General features: G+C 45.2%; 1 protein-coding gene across 3 annotated transcripts in view; it reads right to left on the bottom strand.

Moving 5' to 3' along the window:
- The window catches only part of SYNE1 (spectrin repeat containing nuclear envelope protein 1), a 631,505-nt gene that overhangs the window by 328,501 nt on the left and 282,840 nt on the right, over window positions 1-20,164 (bottom strand). For all 3 annotated transcript variants that reach the window (XM_019526891.1, XM_019526894.1, XM_019526892.1), the window contains 7 exons: window positions 18,389-18,576; window positions 17,659-17,782; window positions 14,151-14,317; window positions 8,732-8,885; window positions 7,802-8,430; window positions 6,916-7,095; window positions 2,494-2,644 (listed from right to left, as the gene is read on the bottom strand). In XM_019526891.1, coding sequence (XP_019382436.1) covers window positions 2,494-2,644; window positions 6,916-7,095; window positions 7,802-8,430; window positions 8,732-8,885; window positions 14,151-14,317; window positions 17,659-17,782; window positions 18,389-18,576 — 1,593 coding nt within the window. The remainder of the gene's footprint in view (window positions 1-2,493; window positions 2,645-6,915; window positions 7,096-7,801; window positions 8,431-8,731; window positions 8,886-14,150; window positions 14,318-17,658; window positions 17,783-18,388; window positions 18,577-20,164) is intronic.

The raw sequence follows: 20,164 nt of genomic DNA, 5'->3' as shown, positions 1-20,164 counted from the left end.
CATCCAGCTCAAGAGACCCAAACTCAAATCTGCTTTCACATATGAAAGACTTTTAATGGTCTCACTCAGTCCTGTAGCCAACAGTTAAAGGTCATGACTGAGGCTGAGATTACATGTTACAATTAGACCATGTTAAGAGTACTTAAAACACGAATGATTGCACATCAAGGCTTGTTAATAAGTGCTAAGTGCCCTCTAGGCATCCTAAAGTTATGCCACTTTGAGCAAGGATTATCTTCGAGGTGTGCTACCAAGCTCAAGTTAACTTCTGGTTGTTCAACTGAGATAAAACCATCACTTTGTGGTCCTCCAGTATACCATAAGGCACTGTTCTCAGGTGGATTAGCCATCATCCAGGACTCCAGAAGCCTGGGCTGAGAGCTGGGGACAGCCAGCCAGGAGAAGAATGGAAGGGAGTGAGTGCTGAGGGAGGGGAAAGGGGTGAAGGGGGGCAGAGGGGTGGGACAGGAGTGAAGGGGGGAAGACAGAGGAAGGCACAATTGGTTGGGTAGTGCCAGGCTTCAGCCCTCTCTGGCTCCCAGACTGCACCTTTTATCTCCCATCAGCCCCTGGGTCACCCCCCTCCACCTCCTGATTGGCCCTTTCATCCCCAAATCACTGCCTTGTCACCCCGATCACTCCTCCTGTCTCCCCAGTTGCCTCCTGCCCCCTCTGCTCCTCCATACCCACATCACCCACAGCTACCCTGATCAGCCTGAGAGTGGCACTGGCAATGGGGGGGGCCCCCCAGGTTCACTGCAGCTTGTGCCACCCACACACACCCAGATTTAGCCTCCATGGCTCTCTGGCAGCTCTCCACCCTTCCTCCTGGTCCCTCCTTCCCCTAGGGCCTTACAGGGGCTGGATCTGGGTGTGCAGGGGCAATGCAAGTTGCAAAGAGTCCAAGAGCAGGCAGGGAAGGGAAACCCCACAACTGCCACCACCACAGGACAGCAATCTGGGGTGGAGGAAGAATCAGCAGGGAGCAGAGGGATGATTGGGAGGCAATCTGGCAGGGGGAGGGAGGGCAATAAGGGGAGATAGGATGGCAATCCAGGCTGGGGGGAATGGGGGCAGCAGGGTGGCAATCTGGCAGTGGAGGGGGTGGTCAGGGGGTAATTTGGAGGGACAGAGGAGGCAATTGGGATGTCCATCAAGACAGCAAGGGGGAATTGGGGTGGCAGAGGTGTAACCCAGGAGTGGAGGGGCTGATGGGGATGAAAGAGTGTTGGGGGGGTACAGGTGATCTGAGGGCTAATCTGGTGAACAGAGTTATGGGAGGCCCTTCTCCTCTCCCCCACCTATACTGCAACTAGAGAGCTTGTGAGTGGAGAGGATATGGAGCAGACTTGTCAGCTCCTAGCCATGCCCTTGCTCAACAGCCCTCTAGCAGCAGATCTGAGCTGTGCACATTAGAGAGGGTGTGAACTCTTAACATGTGACTGCTCACAGCATGTGGTAACTTTAATACAGTCTAATGTTCCTTAGAGTTAGCACATGCTAGTTGTAAAGCGTAATCTCACCCTGAGAACAACAGGCCTGGGTTCTTCTCCCACCCCGCAACAAACCTCCTGTTTACCTTAAGTTATTTCAAATTTTCTATCCCTCAGTTTCCACATCTATATAATGGAGTAATAATTTCACTTAGCATTCATGAGGTTTAATTATATAAAGTTTGTAAAGACTTTCAGCCCCTGAGACAGAAGTGTAAGCAGATGGTGTTGGCAGTGTGTCTTAGGGTATGTTGGCAGAGCTATAATAAGGGATCTCGAGAAGTGTTTGTTTTGCTCAACCCCTAGTATGCACACTGATGACCCGTGTTGGCTTAAGAGTGATTTTTGACGAGCAGGATTTGGAATGTTACAAATGCAATTCACTGAAGCAGATGTAATATAGCCAAAAAAGGCCAGGTCACTTTTCAGTTGAAGCAGAATAACCAGTTTGGTTAAGGTGAAAGTGGTCAGCAACAAGAACTAGATCATGTTTTAGAAACAGATGCTGAATTGCTGATGATGCAAAATCAATTCCTTGTGCTACACTCAAAACTCATTTTTTCTTTTCACTTGTTTTAACCTGAACACAAATTTTCCAAATAGTCATTACAGCAAAATCTTTAGAAACATGTTAAATGCAATTTCCTTCCCCTGAAGAATTAGTACCTTTGAGCAGAATACCCTTTCTTAGCTGTTATGCAAAGCTTCTAATTGTATTACAATTACTTTTCAATATGTTTAAAGGCATTAAAATGCATTGGAAAAATATCAGAAAATTAGATGCATGCCAATAGAAATAATTTCCTGCAATAAGTACAGCAAAGTATATTCTGCTCCTGTCAGTGATTTCAGTGATGAAGGATTTGGGAACAAATATTATAACAGAATTTAAGCAAGGATCAGATAAACTTATCTTAAAACACACAGAGAATTGATTAATCAAATTCATTGAAATGAATGAACAAGCTGGTCACTTTTAAATTAAAATATTTGTAATTACCTTTGATAAAACCCGTCTGATATCTTCCTTATTGTTCAAAATAGATTTGGTCACAGTCACATTGTCAGCATTTTCTATGACTTTACTTACAGCTGATTTTAAGCTCTGATATTCCTTCATCAGTTCAACAAGGGTAGAACACTGTTCCTGTCTGCAGTGGAAAAAAAAGTCTGTGCTTGAAAAAGTGCTGTTTATTCTGACATTCTGGAAGCGTGATAAAGCAATTCACCATGGAAAATTTCTCATGAAGATATCAAAGGAAGAAATAAGACTTGTGTGATATCACTTCTGGTCTTGTGATCTCTAAGCACATCATAAAAGAGGGTGCCCTAGTATCAGTTTACTGAAGGGGTATTTGAGCTAATTCACTTATCCAAAAATATACAGCAGATATATGTCAGAACTGGTAATAGAATCTGGCTTCCTTAATTCATAGATCATTCAGTAAGATTTTGAACTATGCTACCTGAAGATCACAGTGCTATTTTATAGTAGAAACAACAACACTGAAAGCTGAAGAAGTTGAATGCCTGTCTGGATCATTCATCACTCCACTCTTTAGGCAATACATTAGTTAAAATGTAAGTTGTTCCTTGGAGGCACCTACCATATTTGCTTAAATACAAGATGAGTTTTTCCCTTAGCTGGCATAGGGGAAAAGCCCCTTTCTTATAATTGCATACAACAACATTTTACTTCCTACATCATAAATCATTAAACTGCTGCCAAAAGCAGTATGCACTCAGCAACAGAAACCAACTACAGTAAAAGCTCTGTTATCCGGCATTGCCTGGGAATGGGGGATACTGGATAACAAAATATGCCGGTTAATTGAGCGGCCCCAACTGCTGCTTCTTCTGCCATGTCTCGGGTGTCCCTCCGCCCCTCCCGCCACATCGCCGACCCTCCCGCGGGCCCTGTGGGACAGGGAGGCAGGCCTCGCACAGCCCCGCACAGCCTGTTATGCCCCCCGGCTGTGGGGGCTCGGTAGCACAAGCTGTTTTGCTGTGGGCCATGGGGCTCGCAGAAACTGGAAGTGCCATGGTGGGCACTTCCGGTTTCACTTTATCTTACAAGCTGGCATGCCAGTTAGTAGAGCATGTGGCTTGTAAGATATTGGTTAGCAGAACTTTTACTGTATGAAGTTTATTTCATGCAACAGCACTAAGAATGACTATAAAACACAGCCCACATTGGGCAAATAAGCTTATGGGAACGTACCAGAAAAATAGGTTAGCGTAGCCAATTTGATTATGTTATAGGATAGTGTCAATTAAGGGCAGACCCCCACACCACAGACTCTGTTTCAAGTTATGGTGATCCATGACCCTGTATGCAGTTCACCCAGAACCCCCGCCACCCTTGCCCCCCTCTCAGCCTGGCACATATGATTAATGTGGCTCTTCCCTCCATAAGGTGAAGCTAAACCAGGTTGCTCTGTGCCTCATCTGCATATAATTTTTTTGAGCATCCCAGGACTTGCAACAAAAACACCCAGTTCCAGTCATGAGTGGAGAGCCAATTAGCACATGGCTACTTGGAGTACACACAAAGACTGAGCAGTAGGCCTGTGTGAATAGGGAACTATTCAATTCAGATTCATCCAGTTCGGATGCCAGAGATTCGATCTGGAGATCTGAATTGTTTTTCCGATTTGATTAAGCCGAATCACTTTGGAAGATTCGGAGCTGATTCGGAGATTCTGCCATAGAGTATAATGGGGAATCAATGAAATATCTATAACGTTGTTGTCTTTTGGCTGATTCAGTTAAAACTTGCAGGGATGGTAGCCTATGCTAGTAGCATGACGCATCATAAGTTTCAAGGTGATAGGTGTAGGGGTTTCTGGGAAACTGCACCCCAAATTTCTGAAAGAAAAACTCATGTCGTGTGTGTTAAGCCACTGTGGGGTGAAAACTATAGGGATGGTAGCTCTTTCTGTGGCCAAAAAGCCTGCCAAATTTCAAGGAGATCAGTGCAGAGGTTTGGGGAAAACTGTACGTCAAGCTGCAGACAAGCAAAACTCGTGACATGGGTGACACTGTGTGTTAAGGCACAGCAGGGTGAAAACTGCAGGTCTGATAGCCCCTTTTGAAGCCATGAAGTCTGCCAGCTGTCAAGGAGATAGATGAAGAGAGTTCTGAGGCCCTGCACCTCTAGCTGCTGACAGACAAAACTCGTGTCATGGGTGCTTGTACAATTGTGTCCGTCTTGGGGCAGCGCTGGGGTGGGGGAAACCATTGCAGGCCTGGCTGCTAGGCCCTGCTGCAACCACAAAGCCTGCCAGCTGTTAAGGAGATAGGTGCAGGGGGGGTTCTGGGGCCCTGCAGCCCTAGCTGCTAACAGGCAAAACTCATGACATGGGTGCTTGTGCAACTGACAGGCTCTGTCTTCAGGCAGAAGCAGTTCCTGGCTCTGTATTGATTCTTTCTTCTCCTCAGTCCCTGATTGTGTAGGTGTTAATCCTTGCTCATTAACTCGTTATCTAGTAGCTAGCTACTGCGTATTGAGCTGGTCCCTGAGTGAATCATGATTGACTGATAACACAGTAGCTTAGCAGCCAGGCCTGCAGTAGTACCCCCTACCCCCCAATGCCCCAAGCTTGGCACACGTCATGTTCTCAGCAGAGGCTACCATCCCTGCAAGTGTCATCTGAATCAGCCGAAAGACAACAAAGTTATAGATATTTCATTGATTCCCCATTATACCCTATGGTCGACTCACCAAATCTTTTCCAAATTGATTTGGAAGCTCTGAATCAATTCAGAAACCCTAAAGCTTCCAGCAATTCGACTTGCATTTGTAGATTCCGCATCTGAATCATCCGAATCATCTCCGAATCCAAATCATGATCCGAAGCTTTGCACAGCCCTACTGAGCAGTGCTGAGCTGTGGGGTCACTGTGGCTTAAAATGCTGTTGACTCTGGTGGGACCCAGCCCAAGGAACTTTGTGATAAATCATAAGGCTTTGGCTTTGGACTAATATCATGAATAGTTTGTACTCTATATAAGTAGGTGCCAAAATGCTGCTCAAAAGTGTGCTTTGGAGTATCTGTGCTAAAATTTGCAGCAGTTTCATAAAGAAGGTATCATGCATTAATTCTGGATAAACTAAGTGCATGAGTACTATATGCAAATTACTACAGCCATGTTTAATTTCAAGATTATTATTTTCAATGTTTCTCCTCATGTCTGCGTGCTCAGCAGGAGCAGGGTCTGACAGTAAGGAGAGGGGGAAGGGGCTTCCAGAGAAAAAAAGGTGAAGGGGAGCAGAAAGCAAAGGGCTACATGACCCCCCAAATAACCCTGCTGGGGTTGTTTAACCCCAGTACTCATTCCTGCTATGGCAGGGGGTTGGACTTGATGATCTGCTCAGGTCCCTTCCGACCCTACTAACTATGAAACGATGAAATTATTTTTCCTGCTATAGCAGTGGGAGGAGGACAAATTCAAGATAGTAATTAGATTCTATACCAAATTCAAGACAGACCTCCAGTAATTAGATTCTATACCTAGAAAATTATAATAAATTTACAAATTTTCCATATACAGAATCTGATTATTGAGTGGGTCATCTTATAGTCGAGGTTATCTTCTATTTGAGTAAATATGGTAGATTCCACAAAAGTCCCCAGAGAAATCTCCTCCCATAGATAGAGGGTGTTGGGGGTAGGAGGAGGGCGGGGAATAACACTACCTATTTCACATAAATTGTAACTGAGCTCCACTTACAGATAATGGTGATCATGCCTGTTGTTTGTACAATAGCCTAGTGGCTAGAATAACTCTCTCAGAATATGGGAGACCTGAGTATTAGGCTCTCTTCAGCCTAAAAGGACTTGACCCCCCCCCTACTTTACTTTCTACCCCTCTGCTGAAGTTAGACTACTGGGCAGCAGAGTATGAAAGTCCTGAGACTAGGAGAACAAGCAAGAAAGAGCTTGGGTCTGCAGCCCAGTGTTTAGCGCATACCCTGGAAAAAGTGGGAGGTATGTTTCCAGTCTGCAAACAGGATGATTTTTTCTGTTTTTCAACCAAATTATGGGTATTGTAACTGCATCAACTTGGCTGGGAGCAAGAAATGAGCAGCCTGCCTAGACCTAGGGTTATAAGTGAGAGGTATAGATACCTCTACCTGTCTTTCCAAACATAGGGCAAGTTCAGAAAAGCACAGAAAAGCCCATAATAAAGAGACTGGTCTGGTTAGTAACTTGAAGCCTGATCTGTGGCTTTATTAAATTGGTTTGTAAAGTACTTTCCAAACACAATATAGGATGTGATTCCTATTACTGATATTATTTTTTTTTATTAGAGCTTCTAAAGTAACCAAAACACAACCACTTAAATATATGAACTCTCTTTCTCTACCAAAACAAATGTAACTCTCCACCATTGTTTAAATATATTCAACATCTACTTACTTTTCATGGATTACTTTCTTCGTATCCTCCCACGTAACTTCCAAGCGGTTTATCTCATTATCAATGTCAGAGGCAAGTGTTATATCTTTCTGGGCTATTTGTTTTGCTTTGTCCATCAGCCACTGCAGTTCATGTTGGTGAGAACTGAGCTCATCCTCTAATTGGTTAAAGACCCTTAGTCTGCAAGTTAAAAGAATTGTTATACATTGACTTCAGAGACCCACTACTAAGAATGAAATATGAAAACAAGCAAAAGCGACAGTATATTAAATATGTCTCTAGTCCATGTTTTAGCCTTAGCTATAACAGTGCAACTGGCACAACTCTACTGAAGACAAGGACACTGGATTTATTCTGCGGTCACTAAAATAAGAATCTGGCCTTCTGTATTTGTATGTGTATATATCCATATATGCTTCCTTACCTCACATGACAGTCTTAGAAATATTTTTCTTGGATTTTAGAACTTTTTACATAATTTTCCTGTACATTATTATAGTTAATGATAACTCTGATACTCTCTCCAGCATGTGAAGGTACAATCTGCAGTCCTGTAGCAGAGGCAGCTATGCCCCAGGGATGAAACGGAGCACCCTCTGAGTTTTCTGGACTGATTCTGTTTTTGTCCTGGCTACTCACTTTTGGAATTATGCTGGATGAGTCCAAGGACTTTTTCTACCTTGCACCACTGTGCCTCTTTTCTTTGCAGACTTTATACCACTGGAAAATCTGAGCTCCCAGAAATAAACCCAACCCAAGATATGAAATGATTAGAGAGAGCCTGAAGTTGCCAAAACATGCAACAATCCTGCGGAGAGAAAAAAGTAAAAAACAAACAAACAAAACTCACTAAAGCTCAAAAACTTATTAAGATTTTTAGTTTTACCTTTGTTGAAGGGCCTGAAGTGTTGGCTCCTTCAAGCCTTCCTTATCAGCCTGTTCTTCAACATCTTCGATACTCTTTAATAACTGTTCTTTACGTTCCGTGAAAGATTTCTGCAAGGCTCCAAGAGCTTCTGCCTCACTCTGTTTGGTACCCAGCAGAGTTTGAACTGACTCCAGTTCTAAGCACAGATGATCAACCATAGTTCTGCAGGAGGTCCTCTGCTCAGAACTTCCATGTCTGAGATGATACTGGGCTTTAGTAAGGCTTCCATCCAAACTGATTGCAGAAGATTCTAATTTGTTAATATCTTGAATGACACCACTCAGTTCCTTCTCCAGAAGTTCGGATTTAGTCTTATCCATGTTTCCTGTAGTCTCTACTGTCTGTCTCAAGCGATGGAGGATACTTGAGGCAGCAGCATGTAGGTCTCCAAATGCTGCAAGCTGGTTCAGAGCTTCTTGTCTTTGGCTGGTTATCTGGCCAGCCTCCTGAAAGAGTTGGAAACAGTCTTCAGCCTTCCCTTGTAATATCTGGTGATCCTCTGTGCGACTAAAAGAACATAGTTTTTTTATGTGTTCCTTCAATGTTTGTAGTTCCTGTTTCTTTTTTTCCACTTTCATTAAGTGGTCCTGTCAAAAAAAAGGAAAAAAAAAAGAAACAAACTGATTCTCTTTACAGAACCTCAGGGGAAAGTTTAACAGAAAAAAAAGGGAGAAGTTGAGCTTATGAACACAATTATTGCTGAAGTTTCCAATAGTAACAAGACAGCATTGCACTGCACTGCATTACTACCATCAGGAAAATCTACTGTATAATGCAAGATTTTACCAAGCTGATTAGCTACTGGCCTTCCCACAGTTTTCGCTGAACGCCCTCTGGAAAGTTCTGTACATGTTCAGTGTTTTTAAATATTTAAACTGGATAGTTTACCTTATTATAGGATGCAGCTAGCTGTTGATCAGCAGTGTTTATCTCTGAAGTGGCTTGCAATTCAGCAAGGAACTGCTTAATCCAGTCTGAAAAACTAAGCAGCAACTCATCAAACTGCTCGTGTTCAGCAACAAGAGACTGAAGGAAGCTGATCCTACAGGATGTTGGATACAAGACTGAACAGTTAATTTTTCTGTGTAAGTGAGTCACACTGATGAATCAAAACCACAACTGACTAGACAGTATGAAATGCATTCCAGGTGAAACCAACAAAGAAAAAAAAAAAGAAGGATCAAAGCTGCGTTAAAACTGAGTTCTGAAAATAACTTACCACACAATGAAATAAACTCTCTCTTTTCTTTGGCAGGTGTCTTCTCTCTGTCTCTCTCTCTTTTTCTATACTACATGTGTACTAAATGCTATAAATGAGCTAAACAGATCAGGCTATGAGTTTCAGCCTCCACACACAAAGTCCCAGGGAAGTCAATGGGAATTAAGGATGTAAGAAGTCTGTGACCTTACACCTAAATTTTCAGACCTTTTTAAAGTCACTTGAAATGCATGTATAGGCACAGTTCAGTCTCCCAAGGTGCTCAGCAGTTTATCAAGGAGCTGAATGCTCAATTCTCACTGAATTCAGTGTGAATTGAGGGTGCTCACAGGAATATTTGGTAGCTTGCAGAATTAGGTCCTTAGGTCCTATTTGTTTCATAGGATTCAGAATTTAGGTGCCAAAGTTCCAAAGATTAGTTCTGATCACAAGGCACACAATGCATTGAGCGCCTCCAGTCTCGACTGCAAAGTTTCCTAGGCTCCTACACTTCTGTTTCTTAGCTTGCTCCAAAGCAACCCAGTTAGATCATACACCAGATCCCCACTTACATTCAGTTGTAATCCAATTTGGTTTTGAGGAGGTGCCTATATGTCTGGAGAGACCTGATCTGTTAGTCATGCTCCAAGCTCAACAAACTTATATCAGGAATACTGAGTCCAGCTCAAAATACACAGGAAGAGGGAGGGAGACTTAGTGGCCTACTGGTTAAATTGCTCATCTAGGAAGTAGGAAATGTATGTTCTGAACTCTTCCCAGTTTGAACGGGTTTAATACATCTCAGGAGAGAGTTCTAAATATAAGATGAAGGGATAGAAGTACATTAAACCCTTTCTATTCAAGGACTTGGCCACTATGCAGCCATGAATCCAATCATCATGTGGCCAGAAGGAGAGCAAGCAAGCAAAAGAAAGCATGACTCCATAGACCAAAGTTAAGTTCACTCATCTGGGTGAGGTTTGGTCCTGGTTTCCAGTCCCTATTCTGTTTTTTTGTTTTATATTAGACAGCTACCTGTAAGGCTCTGCAAAAGTTCGCCAGCAGTTTCATTTCGACACTGTTTCGACTTGTTTCAAGCTCGAAACAGCACAATCAGATAAATCAGAGCGCTTTGAAACAGCCTTGAACTGAAACGAGGCAAGTCAAAACGTTTAGAAATTTTCAAAATGTTTCAAGTTTTGAAGCTCAAGCTGGGCTTGTCTGCAAGGAAACAGAAACTGAAGTAAGGAGAGGGAGGGGGGAAGGGTGGGGGGCAGGGGAAAGGACTGCTCTCATTATTGACTGTGTAGCTGGCCGGCGACTGTCATCCTTTCCTGAGGTCTCTTCCAATCCCAGTGCTCTGGGGGAGGGATGGAAAAACTGCATAAAAGACAGCATTGTTTGAACTGCCCTGCTTTCTGCCTTAGGTCTGACAGGTACGGAGCTGTGTGTTCCAATTTTGCCTGTCAGCAGCTAGAGGTTCAGGGCCCCAGAACCCAGTCTCCCCCTGCACCTATCTCCTTGACAGCTGGCAGGCTTCATTGCTGCAGCAGGGCCTAGCAGGCCTGCAGTTTTCACCCCTCTCTGCCCCAAGACAGACAGTCTCACAAGCAGCTATGTCATGACTTTTGCCTGTCAGCAGTCAGAGGTGCAGGGCCCCAGAACACCTGCACCTACCTCCTTGAGAGCTGGCAGGTTTCATGGCTTCAGCAGGGGTTAGCAGGTCTGCAGTTTTCACCCTGCTGCATCTTAACACACACAATGTCACCCATGTCACGAGTTTTGCTGGTCAGAAGTTTGAGGTGCAGTTTCCCCCAAACCCCTGCACCGATCTCCTTGAAACTTGGCAGGCTTCATGCCCTCAGGAGGGGCTACCACTCCTAGCAAGTTCCATCCAAATCAGGCCAGAAATGATAAAGCTATAGGCTGTTTTGAGCTTCCCCATTATAGCCTATGGGTGAAACATCAAAACAGCATTGAAACAGCAAAACCGTTTCGACGAAACAAAACAGAACAGTGGTTTTGAATCAAAATTAAATTAAAAATGAAATGCTGTTCTGTTGAAATGTCGAAATGCAAATCGAAATGGAACGGGGCCATTTCATTTCGCACAGCCCTACTACCCTGTATGGCATTCCCACATTATTTGGGGCAAGTGTGTGAGTAGAGGGGTTGCCAAATGCTTAGGAGAGCGAGCGAACTCTGCCTGTGGTGCCTGGAAAGCTACATGCTTTGGCCTCTTCCCCAAGATCTCTGCTTTTTTGCCTTTGCTGCTTATTTTGCACAGGGTTGTGCAGGAAAATAAAATTGATGAAACAGCTTTCAGGGCAAAGTTTGAAAAGCTGCAGAGTTCTTGGGGCAATCCTGGAGCATGCAGTCCCCTTCCTCTTGTCCCCTCCCCCCACACAACCAAGTTGTTGAACACAGTGTTACACAGTGCATGGTTACCCATGATCTACTCAAAATGATCCTAGGACCCTGATCCATGGTCCCTAATAGGGAAGTAAAATTGATTCAGAGGCTTTCTACTTCCCCATCCTTTTAAATTGCGGTCTCTATCTTAGCTGAATTGCAGAGCAGACCCTTGCCTAGTATGTGTTTGGGGTAGGGGAGTGGAGACTGATGCAGTTTGGGATGCCTGAAGGACTGACCAGACACTAGGCACAAAATGCACACAGAATATTGAGCCCATTCAGGAAGGACTGGTTCAAAACAGTACTTGATTTTCCCAGTGTGCTTTTGATGTTTAAACTGGTCTTAAATAGTGTCCTCATCTAGGCTTTGGGGTTTTAACATGTATTTTGGACAGTCTAAGAGTTATGTCTGTCCACACCCACTTAAACCTTCTGGAACTATTCAAATGTATACCTGGATAATCAGGTGTTATTTTGAATTGGTTCTCCATGAATTCTTTTGGTCTTACATAAGGACACCAAGCTTTTATTGACTGGTGTCTGATCGCTCCTCCAGGCATCCCAAACTCCCGCCCCTCCCTCCCCCCCACATGGCAACTGGGTTACTCTTGTACATAGCCAGAACTCCACTGAACCAACTTATATCACTGGCATTCAACCATATCTGTGCCATTCCAGGCCAATTTGAGGGGCAGGGTGCTGGAGGGGCAGGGCAGGCTCCCTGGACCCCTTCTTCTGGGTTGCTGGCATGGTGGATGTTCTGGGGGACAAAGATCCACACTGATTTGAAAAATCATTTTCCCCCAAGCCATGGGTCAATTTCATTCCATTTGAGGGAATGGGCCAGGCTTTGGGGTGTCCCAGGTAAGTCTCATTCCACTGCTTGGGGAATCCTGGGAAAATTCAGGGGCATTTGCCACTAGGTGGTGTGCTGGGTCAGATACTCACTACCACCCTGCTGGTGGTTCCACAGCACTGCAATGCCTAAAAGATACAAACGGAGACCATTCTTCTTAGAATCCTTGTCAATGTATGTGCAAACACCTCTAAATCAGGACAACTGTGAATCAGCTCCCAATCAGTGACATGCTTGGAACAATTCAAGCATTATGTCTGTCACCACCTACATCACTTCATGTCCAAGATCAGTGCATGCACAGCAGGTAGGTGGGGTTTCCTTTTCAGCAGTGCTCTCAAGATTCCTGTGTAAGAAGGTATAGGCATATCCCTTAGGTGCCTAAGCTCTAAGGACAGCTGCGAGTTCAGACTATGTTCAGCTTCTAGGCTTTCTAGATTACCCTTTGAACATATCCATCTCTTCCTGTTCTGTACAGAGCACTTAGGCATCTAATCTTGTCTAAGTCTCCCATTGTCTATACAGGGATACTAGGAGACTAAACCTACTCAGTTTTAATTGACTCTCCTGAAAAGTATTTACATTTTAGATATTGCCCAATAAAAATTTTTAATATCCCGCATGTAGCAGTAGCTTCACTTCTGTTGCAGACTTCCCTAAAAATTACATCACAGAGTTTTACTATGAGCATTATCACCAATCCTTTATTGCTGAAACACCTAGAAGCCTGTCACAGAGCAGGACTCCACTGTACTCCTTTACTGTGCAGAAGAAAAAGATATTCCCTTCCTGGGAAAGCTTACAGTCTGAGATAAGAGACAATAGATGGATACAGAAAGGCAATAAGTTAATATTATTGAGCATGACAGGCTATGTTATTGGTGTACCAGCCCTTCTCCAAATTTATTGCAGGCACCATGGCAAAGGAGACTCTCAAGGTGGGAGAAAATATTAAAGCACAACACTAAAAAACCTAAGAGTAAATACTGTAAATGTGAGAGACAATACCTATTACTTATGAATAGTTTCTAGAAAGTAGCGTTAAAAAGAGTAATAGAATTAATATAGCTGACCAAAATTTGACTTGCTTGGGCAAGGTTCCCCCCCCCCCTTTTCTTCTTTTATCATGAATGAAACATCACAAATTTATTTCATTTCCATGATGAAATTTATGTGAAAAGAACATTTACCTTGGCTGGCAAATTTTCACGACAAATTTGCAAAACTGTATAACATTGCTTTTTTAATATCTTAATGCTGTCTCTCAAACATCAGGAAATTCTAAACATTCAAGGCAATCCACAAAGTTTTTGAAAAATTGTCCTTGATATCTGAGGTCTAAAATTAGAGATTCACATGTGTTTGGAACAGACCAACCATATCAGAAGAAATACTCCTAGACTCAAAGCTTCTATTATCCTAGTTCTTGCAGCAGCCTGGATCATAAAGGATCCACCAGCAGCTACTGCCCCTGGGACCTCCACCCCCTCCCAGAAAGGATGATTCTAGAGTGCAAACTAGGAAAGCTCAGTCATTTAAATGCTGACTGAAAGCATTAACTTCCCAGGGAAAGTTTCATGGTATTTCTTTCTCCACTGCCTGTACTACCCTCTTCTTCACCACAGTTTGAGGACAAAGTTATCACCAAGGTAGCCTGCTGGATCCACTGGATTATCACAATCTCTAATTCTGCAATACAGAGTACAATATGGCTCATAAGACCTAACATTTCCAGTGTTATACTGCAACTCCATGATTAAAAAGGCATATTCTTCATCTGCACATTGATTACTATTTTTAATCATGTTAGATGGGTTAGAAATGTCTTGAAGCACACACCTCTTGTTAACAGTTTGTGGTAAAGCTTTCCACCTCCTGTCCAGCTCTTCGAGCTCGCCTTCCATTATTTTCACAGTTTCTGTGGAAGCTGTTGTAAACAGTGTCTCATTTAATTGTAATAGGCTGGTATATAGTGAGGTATGAGATGCAATATCAGTTTGCAAATCCTGGGGAGGAACAGAGTGCACAGGTATTAGGGTGAACATACAAGTAAACAGCTCTGAAGAGAGTTGGTCAGAGTTAACACCTTAATCAGTCAAAGTGATAGAGATGTTCAGGATAATTAGAAAAGGCAGACTCTCAGTAAGTGCTCAGTATATCTTGGACAGCCAAATTTCGCAACTCCTTCTCATGTTGATGAGTGAGTATTCAAACCAGAAGCCAATAGAGTTACTTGTGGAGGTATTCACAGACTGCAGGAAAAGTTGCAAAATCTAGTTTAACACAGGTTCTTGCCACAAGCATTAAATCCCATTTCACCTTGACAAAGACCACAGGAGACCACTGAATCCCACTGAGCCCCTCTGCCACACCAGTAGCACTGTACACCAGCTGCAGTAGCCACCCCTGGTGCCCCATTCACTCTCCCTCCATGCCCAAGGAGTGAGGAAGTGTATCTCAGAGACAGATATTGTTGCCTCAGAGTTGTGGGGGCCTGTGGCAATGTGGGACTCCCCAACTAGCCACAGTAGTCTCCCCACCTGCGTATGGGCACACCACCTACCTGTCTCACCTGCCATGCCATGTTGTTAATTAATTAAGTTGTTAATTAAGGTGAGAGGCTGCCCATTCTTGCCATGATGCTAGGGGCCCCATCTGTGGCTCTGTTCCTCCCCTATACCACAGATCAAGCCTTGCAGATAGCATCCAGATGACAATGCTCCCAGCCTACAGCTGAAGCTAACTTAGACCTAGTTGTCAGGCCTCAGTCATACACATTCATACCACCCTCCTCTTACTAGGGCCTTGCTCACTCCACCCCCTCTCACAGGGTCTCTTTCATGCCTCGACTTGTACTGCCTTGCTCCCTCTTGGAGTGGGCCCCTTAGGCCATATAGGCTTTAGCTAGCTCATACCTTGGGTGGCAGATGTACTGTCTTTTGGGCCTCTCCCCCAAGCCTCACTGGGGTAATGGCCAGCCAATTACCTGACCGGGTCTAAGATTGTCCTGGCCCCTTCCCATGGGGACTCTGTACACTCAGACAATACTAGGCTCCCAGCCCTCTGGTTTCCCCCCTTCCTGGGGCTCTACACCTCCACCCCCTCCCTGGGGCCACACAGGGCTTCCCTTCCAGTGGGGCTCCGGTGGCCATAGCTACACCTGGCCCCACTCTTGCTCCTGGGGGTCTTGCCCCCACAGGGCTCAGGTGGCCAATCATGCCTGGCCCCAACTACCTCAAATGATAAATGACCCACCTGAAGGTGAGGGCTGGGGTTAAGGCACCACAACCCACCTTTCACTAGGGTGGTAACTGGCCTGGCATTTACTGGGGGTTCCTGCACCACTGAGAGCCCAACCAGGACACCCACTCCCAGCAAGGTGCAGTTTTAGGTCACACCCAGGACCAGGAGCCTCCTAGCCATCCCCTACCACTCCTACCCTTACCTCCAGGATGCTGCACACAACCTTACAGCCAGGCAGTGAACTGCTCTCTTTATATAGGTGGCCAGAGGTCTAAAATGGCCACTGCAATCAAGCACCTGTGGGCAGTTTGGCTCCACTCTTAAAGTGGCAAGCACCAACAGTGCCCTGCCACAGAGCCCAGGGTTGTGGCCGCTTTCCCAAAAGCTTTTCAGTACTTTGTATTTAACAGTGTTTGAACAAAATATCAAGACAGCAGCAAGATGGTCTCTTCCTCAGTAGGGCTGTAGCCATGGCCAGGGCTCCTTCCTCTTGAAGGCAGCTTTCATTTCACTAAGCCACCCACCTTCTAACTTGCTTTGGCACTCATGGCTCTATATATCTTCTTCTCTTGGCTGCTCAGAGCACCCACTTCAAAAAGAAGGAAAAGACTGAAGGCCCTGGGCAATACTCAGTCCATTGCCTGGTTTGGTAGAACACTTTCAGTGTGGACACACAAATGCTTGGAGGCTTTTGGAAAAGGGACCATTTCAACAAGGAAACAGCTGGTACATCTAAATGTTATACATGAAGGAGCTGAGAACAGTTCCAACAAAGTAAACCCATTCAAGTTTTAACCCTGGATGAAGACGTGTTAAAGTTGAGGTAGATTTGCTGCATTTGAATGGTTGTCAACTCATTCACACATAACAGTTAGAACATACAAGGTAACACGTAGTGGTGTTGCCTTTTTGAAGGGGTTTCCCTTCTAAAGAGCTCTAAGGATTTGTGGCTGCTTAAAGATGTGGCTCAATTTAGATAAAGGGCCTGAAAGCCCTGATCTATACAGATGCTGCAAAGCTGGGTCCAGCTAACATGTTGCCTCTTCCAGTAAAGTGCTGTTTTGGTTTGTTTGTTTTTTTTCCACATCTGTCAGTGGCCTGTGTGTCCACACCCTTTGATTTGACATAGAAGGGAAATGTAGGTTTAATCTTCCTCAGTGTGACTTAACTCTTGAGTCTCCTGCTTCCTGCTCCCTGGGTATCTGCCCTAGCTGCCAGGCTGAAACATGGAAGGGGCCACAGCCTCCTCTGTTTTATTTCTGGTAGGTGCCTGTAAACCCAGGCAATCCTATTCTGCTACAGGTAGAACAGAATCCGAACCATGGATAAGTGCCCCAAACTGCGCTACCACAAGTAAGTATGTGCACTTATGTGTAAGGAGGATTTTGGTCTACAGCTGTGTAAAAAAATTCAAGCTCTGGCCTGAGTAAATACACCCCTCACCCCCATTCTTCTCTAGGGTACAAATTATCAGTGAGTTTACAAAGGGTGAGAAAGGGTGCTGCATTTGCCCAAACACTGAGCTCAAATTCATTACAGTATATGGCACATGCGAAAATAAAGCAGAGGTGAAAATGCCTGAAAGCTGTGAGTGGCAAGGATTTTTGTTTGTGATACTTTTTTTATTGGACCAAGTATATAACTGGGAGGCATACAGATGGGCTTTCAGACACCTAGCAGAGCTGTGAGAAAAATTCACATTTAAAAAATCCTGTGGGAGTGCTGCAAAGTCACCATTTCCATTCTGAATTTCCATTTTTCTCCTCAAAATATTCTCTCATGTGGGGAATAAAACTCACATGTCTTCCTTGAAGTCTGAGTGATCCTGTATCATACACCTCAGTTCCTTTCAGTGAAGCATCCTGTGATATTTTTTTCCTCAATGGGTAGAGGAATTGCAAAACAGTAATGTGGCTTGAATCCTTTCTCTAATTTGGTCTCCACTTTGTTAAAACATATAATATATGAATTAAACTAAAAATGAGCATCAGTCAGTTTGTCGTAAAACAAATGAGCAGACTCATCCCAACAAAACTAGAAATAGAAACAACAAATTCTTAAGAGCAGTCTAGCTTTTAGGTTCATTTTTAATATTTAAATTTACCTGTACTGCCTGTAGTTCACCTTCCAGTTTCACTCTGTCAGTAGAAACGGACTGTCCTGGAAGCTTGGCTGCAGCTTCACATCGCTCTAACCAGGTCAGAAAGACAGAACGCTCCTTCTCCTGCCTAATGAAATCATAGCATGCAACACAATGTAAAACAGGGTGGTCCAACAGCTGGCCTGCAAACTGCATTCAGCCCACAATGGGTTAACTTGCAGCTCATAGGCTTTCTCCTGCCTATCACTTCCCCCACTGCTCCTGCTGCTGTGGCAGCTGGGGTCTCTGGGGCAAGGCAGTGTGGTCAGGATAGAGGCACAGGGGCTCACACTGTCCATGTGGCACTGGCAGCACTTGGGCTGCAGTGGCCACATGTTGGGAGCCCTAGGGAGCACATGTGGTGTGTGGTTGGGGGTTGCAGACAGTGTGGGACATGGCCCTTTGCCACTCAGAAGTTGGACAGCCCTGGTGTCCTTCTTTTTCTTGTCCTTGTGACAAGGTATTTAGTAGAATTCACAAATTCAATGGAATCTGACAGGGCTGTACCATTAGTACTTTTGTTATGGCCTCGAAATTATGACTCCAGGCTGCCAATCGTGCACTGGGGCACGTGGCATCCCCACCTCCAGGTCTAGTGTAAAACATTATCAGCTCCATCCCCTTTCCCCATGTTTTCTTGAACTGGCTGTAGAAAGTCTGTGTTTCACAAACCAAGACAGAGACATTTACTTACTTCTGCCACTGTGCTAGCAGAGTCTCCAGTATGGCTTGCTTCTCTTTAGCGCTACTAAGAATATTTTCATATTTCTGCTGCAATGTCACAACTTCTTGACTAGCCTTATCTTTGCTGAGGATCTTACGGGCACAAGCTGAGAGAGAAGTCAGAGTGCTATTCATTTTCCTCACTGCTTGACAGAGATCCTGTGGAAATGCAACAGCAATAAAGAAGGCATACAGAATAAACAGCAATGTGAAAAGAATAAACACATGCCAAATAATATTCAAGTACATGGGCTCAAAGGACTAGAATGACGCAGAATTGGTAAGGTTTCACTACACACGATGGGTGGACCCCAGGCACAGATGCCCCTTGCTCCCTGAATGGCATAAAGGATTGCTCAGTAGACATTTAAAGCTTATCCATGCTTTTCTGTGGGAGGAAGGCTAGGGAATGGCAGGGCCAGGCATTTATGGTCCCAAAAGTGAACAAGCCCATAGTACCAGAATGCACAGGGTCCACAGGCAGCTTTCCCTGCCCCTGGCCCTCAGCGCAGATCCCCCCGCCTGGAAAAGGCTCACGTTCTGGGATACCATCACAGGGGCTGTTGTCCCCATCAGGGTCGCTCCCTGCTTGCTGCTCCAGTAGTAGGCGCAGGGTTGCAGCCAGAGGCTGGCCACAGAGCCCCTTCGGCGAGGGGGCAGGGAGAGGGGTTATTCCCCCTCTCCCTCTGGTGTCTAGTGGAGGGGGAAGATGGGGGCTTATTCCACTGCTTCTCCATGCAGGAAGAGATAGGCCACAGGGGTCAGGCCAGGCAGACCCTGGTTGTGATCCTTCAGAAACAGAGGCTGGAATAACCCCCCTCCCTGCCCACTCTGCCATGACAGCTGGGGTCTGGCCATGCCCCCGCCCCTGTCGCTATGGCAGCAAGGGGGGAGCACCTGGCAGACCCTGGCCTGGGTCTGTGCTGGTGGGATAGGAGGAGGGCATTAAACCCCCTCCCTGGCCAGTTCACTCCAGGCTACTGCCAGGGCTGGCCATGCTTCCGCCACTAGAGCAGTGAGCAGAGAAATGTGTGACAGGTCTATGCTGGTGGGACACGGGAGGGAGGAGAGAAATAAATTTCCTCCCTGCTCCCTTCCAGGGCCAGCATCTGGCCAGGCCTCCACCCCTGCCTATCACTGCTCAACCCAGCCCAGAGAACACACTGGGATACTTGGGGACTCTAGTTTAACTTAAACCAGGAAGGGGTCTAGGATAGAGGCTGCATAAACCAGTTTGAGCTCAGTCAGTTAAGTCTGGTACTACATTCAACCAGGTTTATTTCAAACTGGTTTCGGCCACTTTGAAACTGGTTTATGTGCACTGATTGAACTTCTGTTCTGTTAAAGATTTAAACCAGTTTCTGATCACTTAAACCAGTTTATGTGTAACTTCTGTCCCTAGCCCTAGAGCCCTGCCCAGGGTTAGGCCCTAGGTGCAGAAAGGTGGCTGCCAAGGTGTGGAAGCCTGAACCCTCCAAGGGGCAACTGCTGAGCCTGTGAGGGGTGAGACCAGAACCCCGGAGGGGTGAATCCTGAGCCCATGAGGGATGAAACCAGAGCCCTTGAGGAGTGAATCCTGAGCTTGAGAGGGGCAAGACCAGAGCAGGGGCAAGTTGGTACTAGGACCTGAAGCCAAGACAGGAGGGACATGGACCAGAGCCCAGAGACAAGATATGACACTGGGGGCCAAGAAGGCAGGGGCCCAGTAAGCACACAGAGGCCTGGAGAGGGCCTGCTGGGACTCTTA

Source organism: Gavialis gangeticus, unplaced genomic scaffold, assembly GCF_001723915.1.
Source record: "Gavialis gangeticus isolate Ggan-Ray unplaced genomic scaffold, GavGan_comp1, whole genome shotgun sequence".
Lineage (NCBI taxonomy): Eukaryota > Metazoa > Chordata > Crocodylia > Gavialidae > Gavialis > Gavialis gangeticus.
Note: the sequence above shows the minus strand (reverse complement) of the source record. Positions and strands in the feature narration are given on the sequence as shown.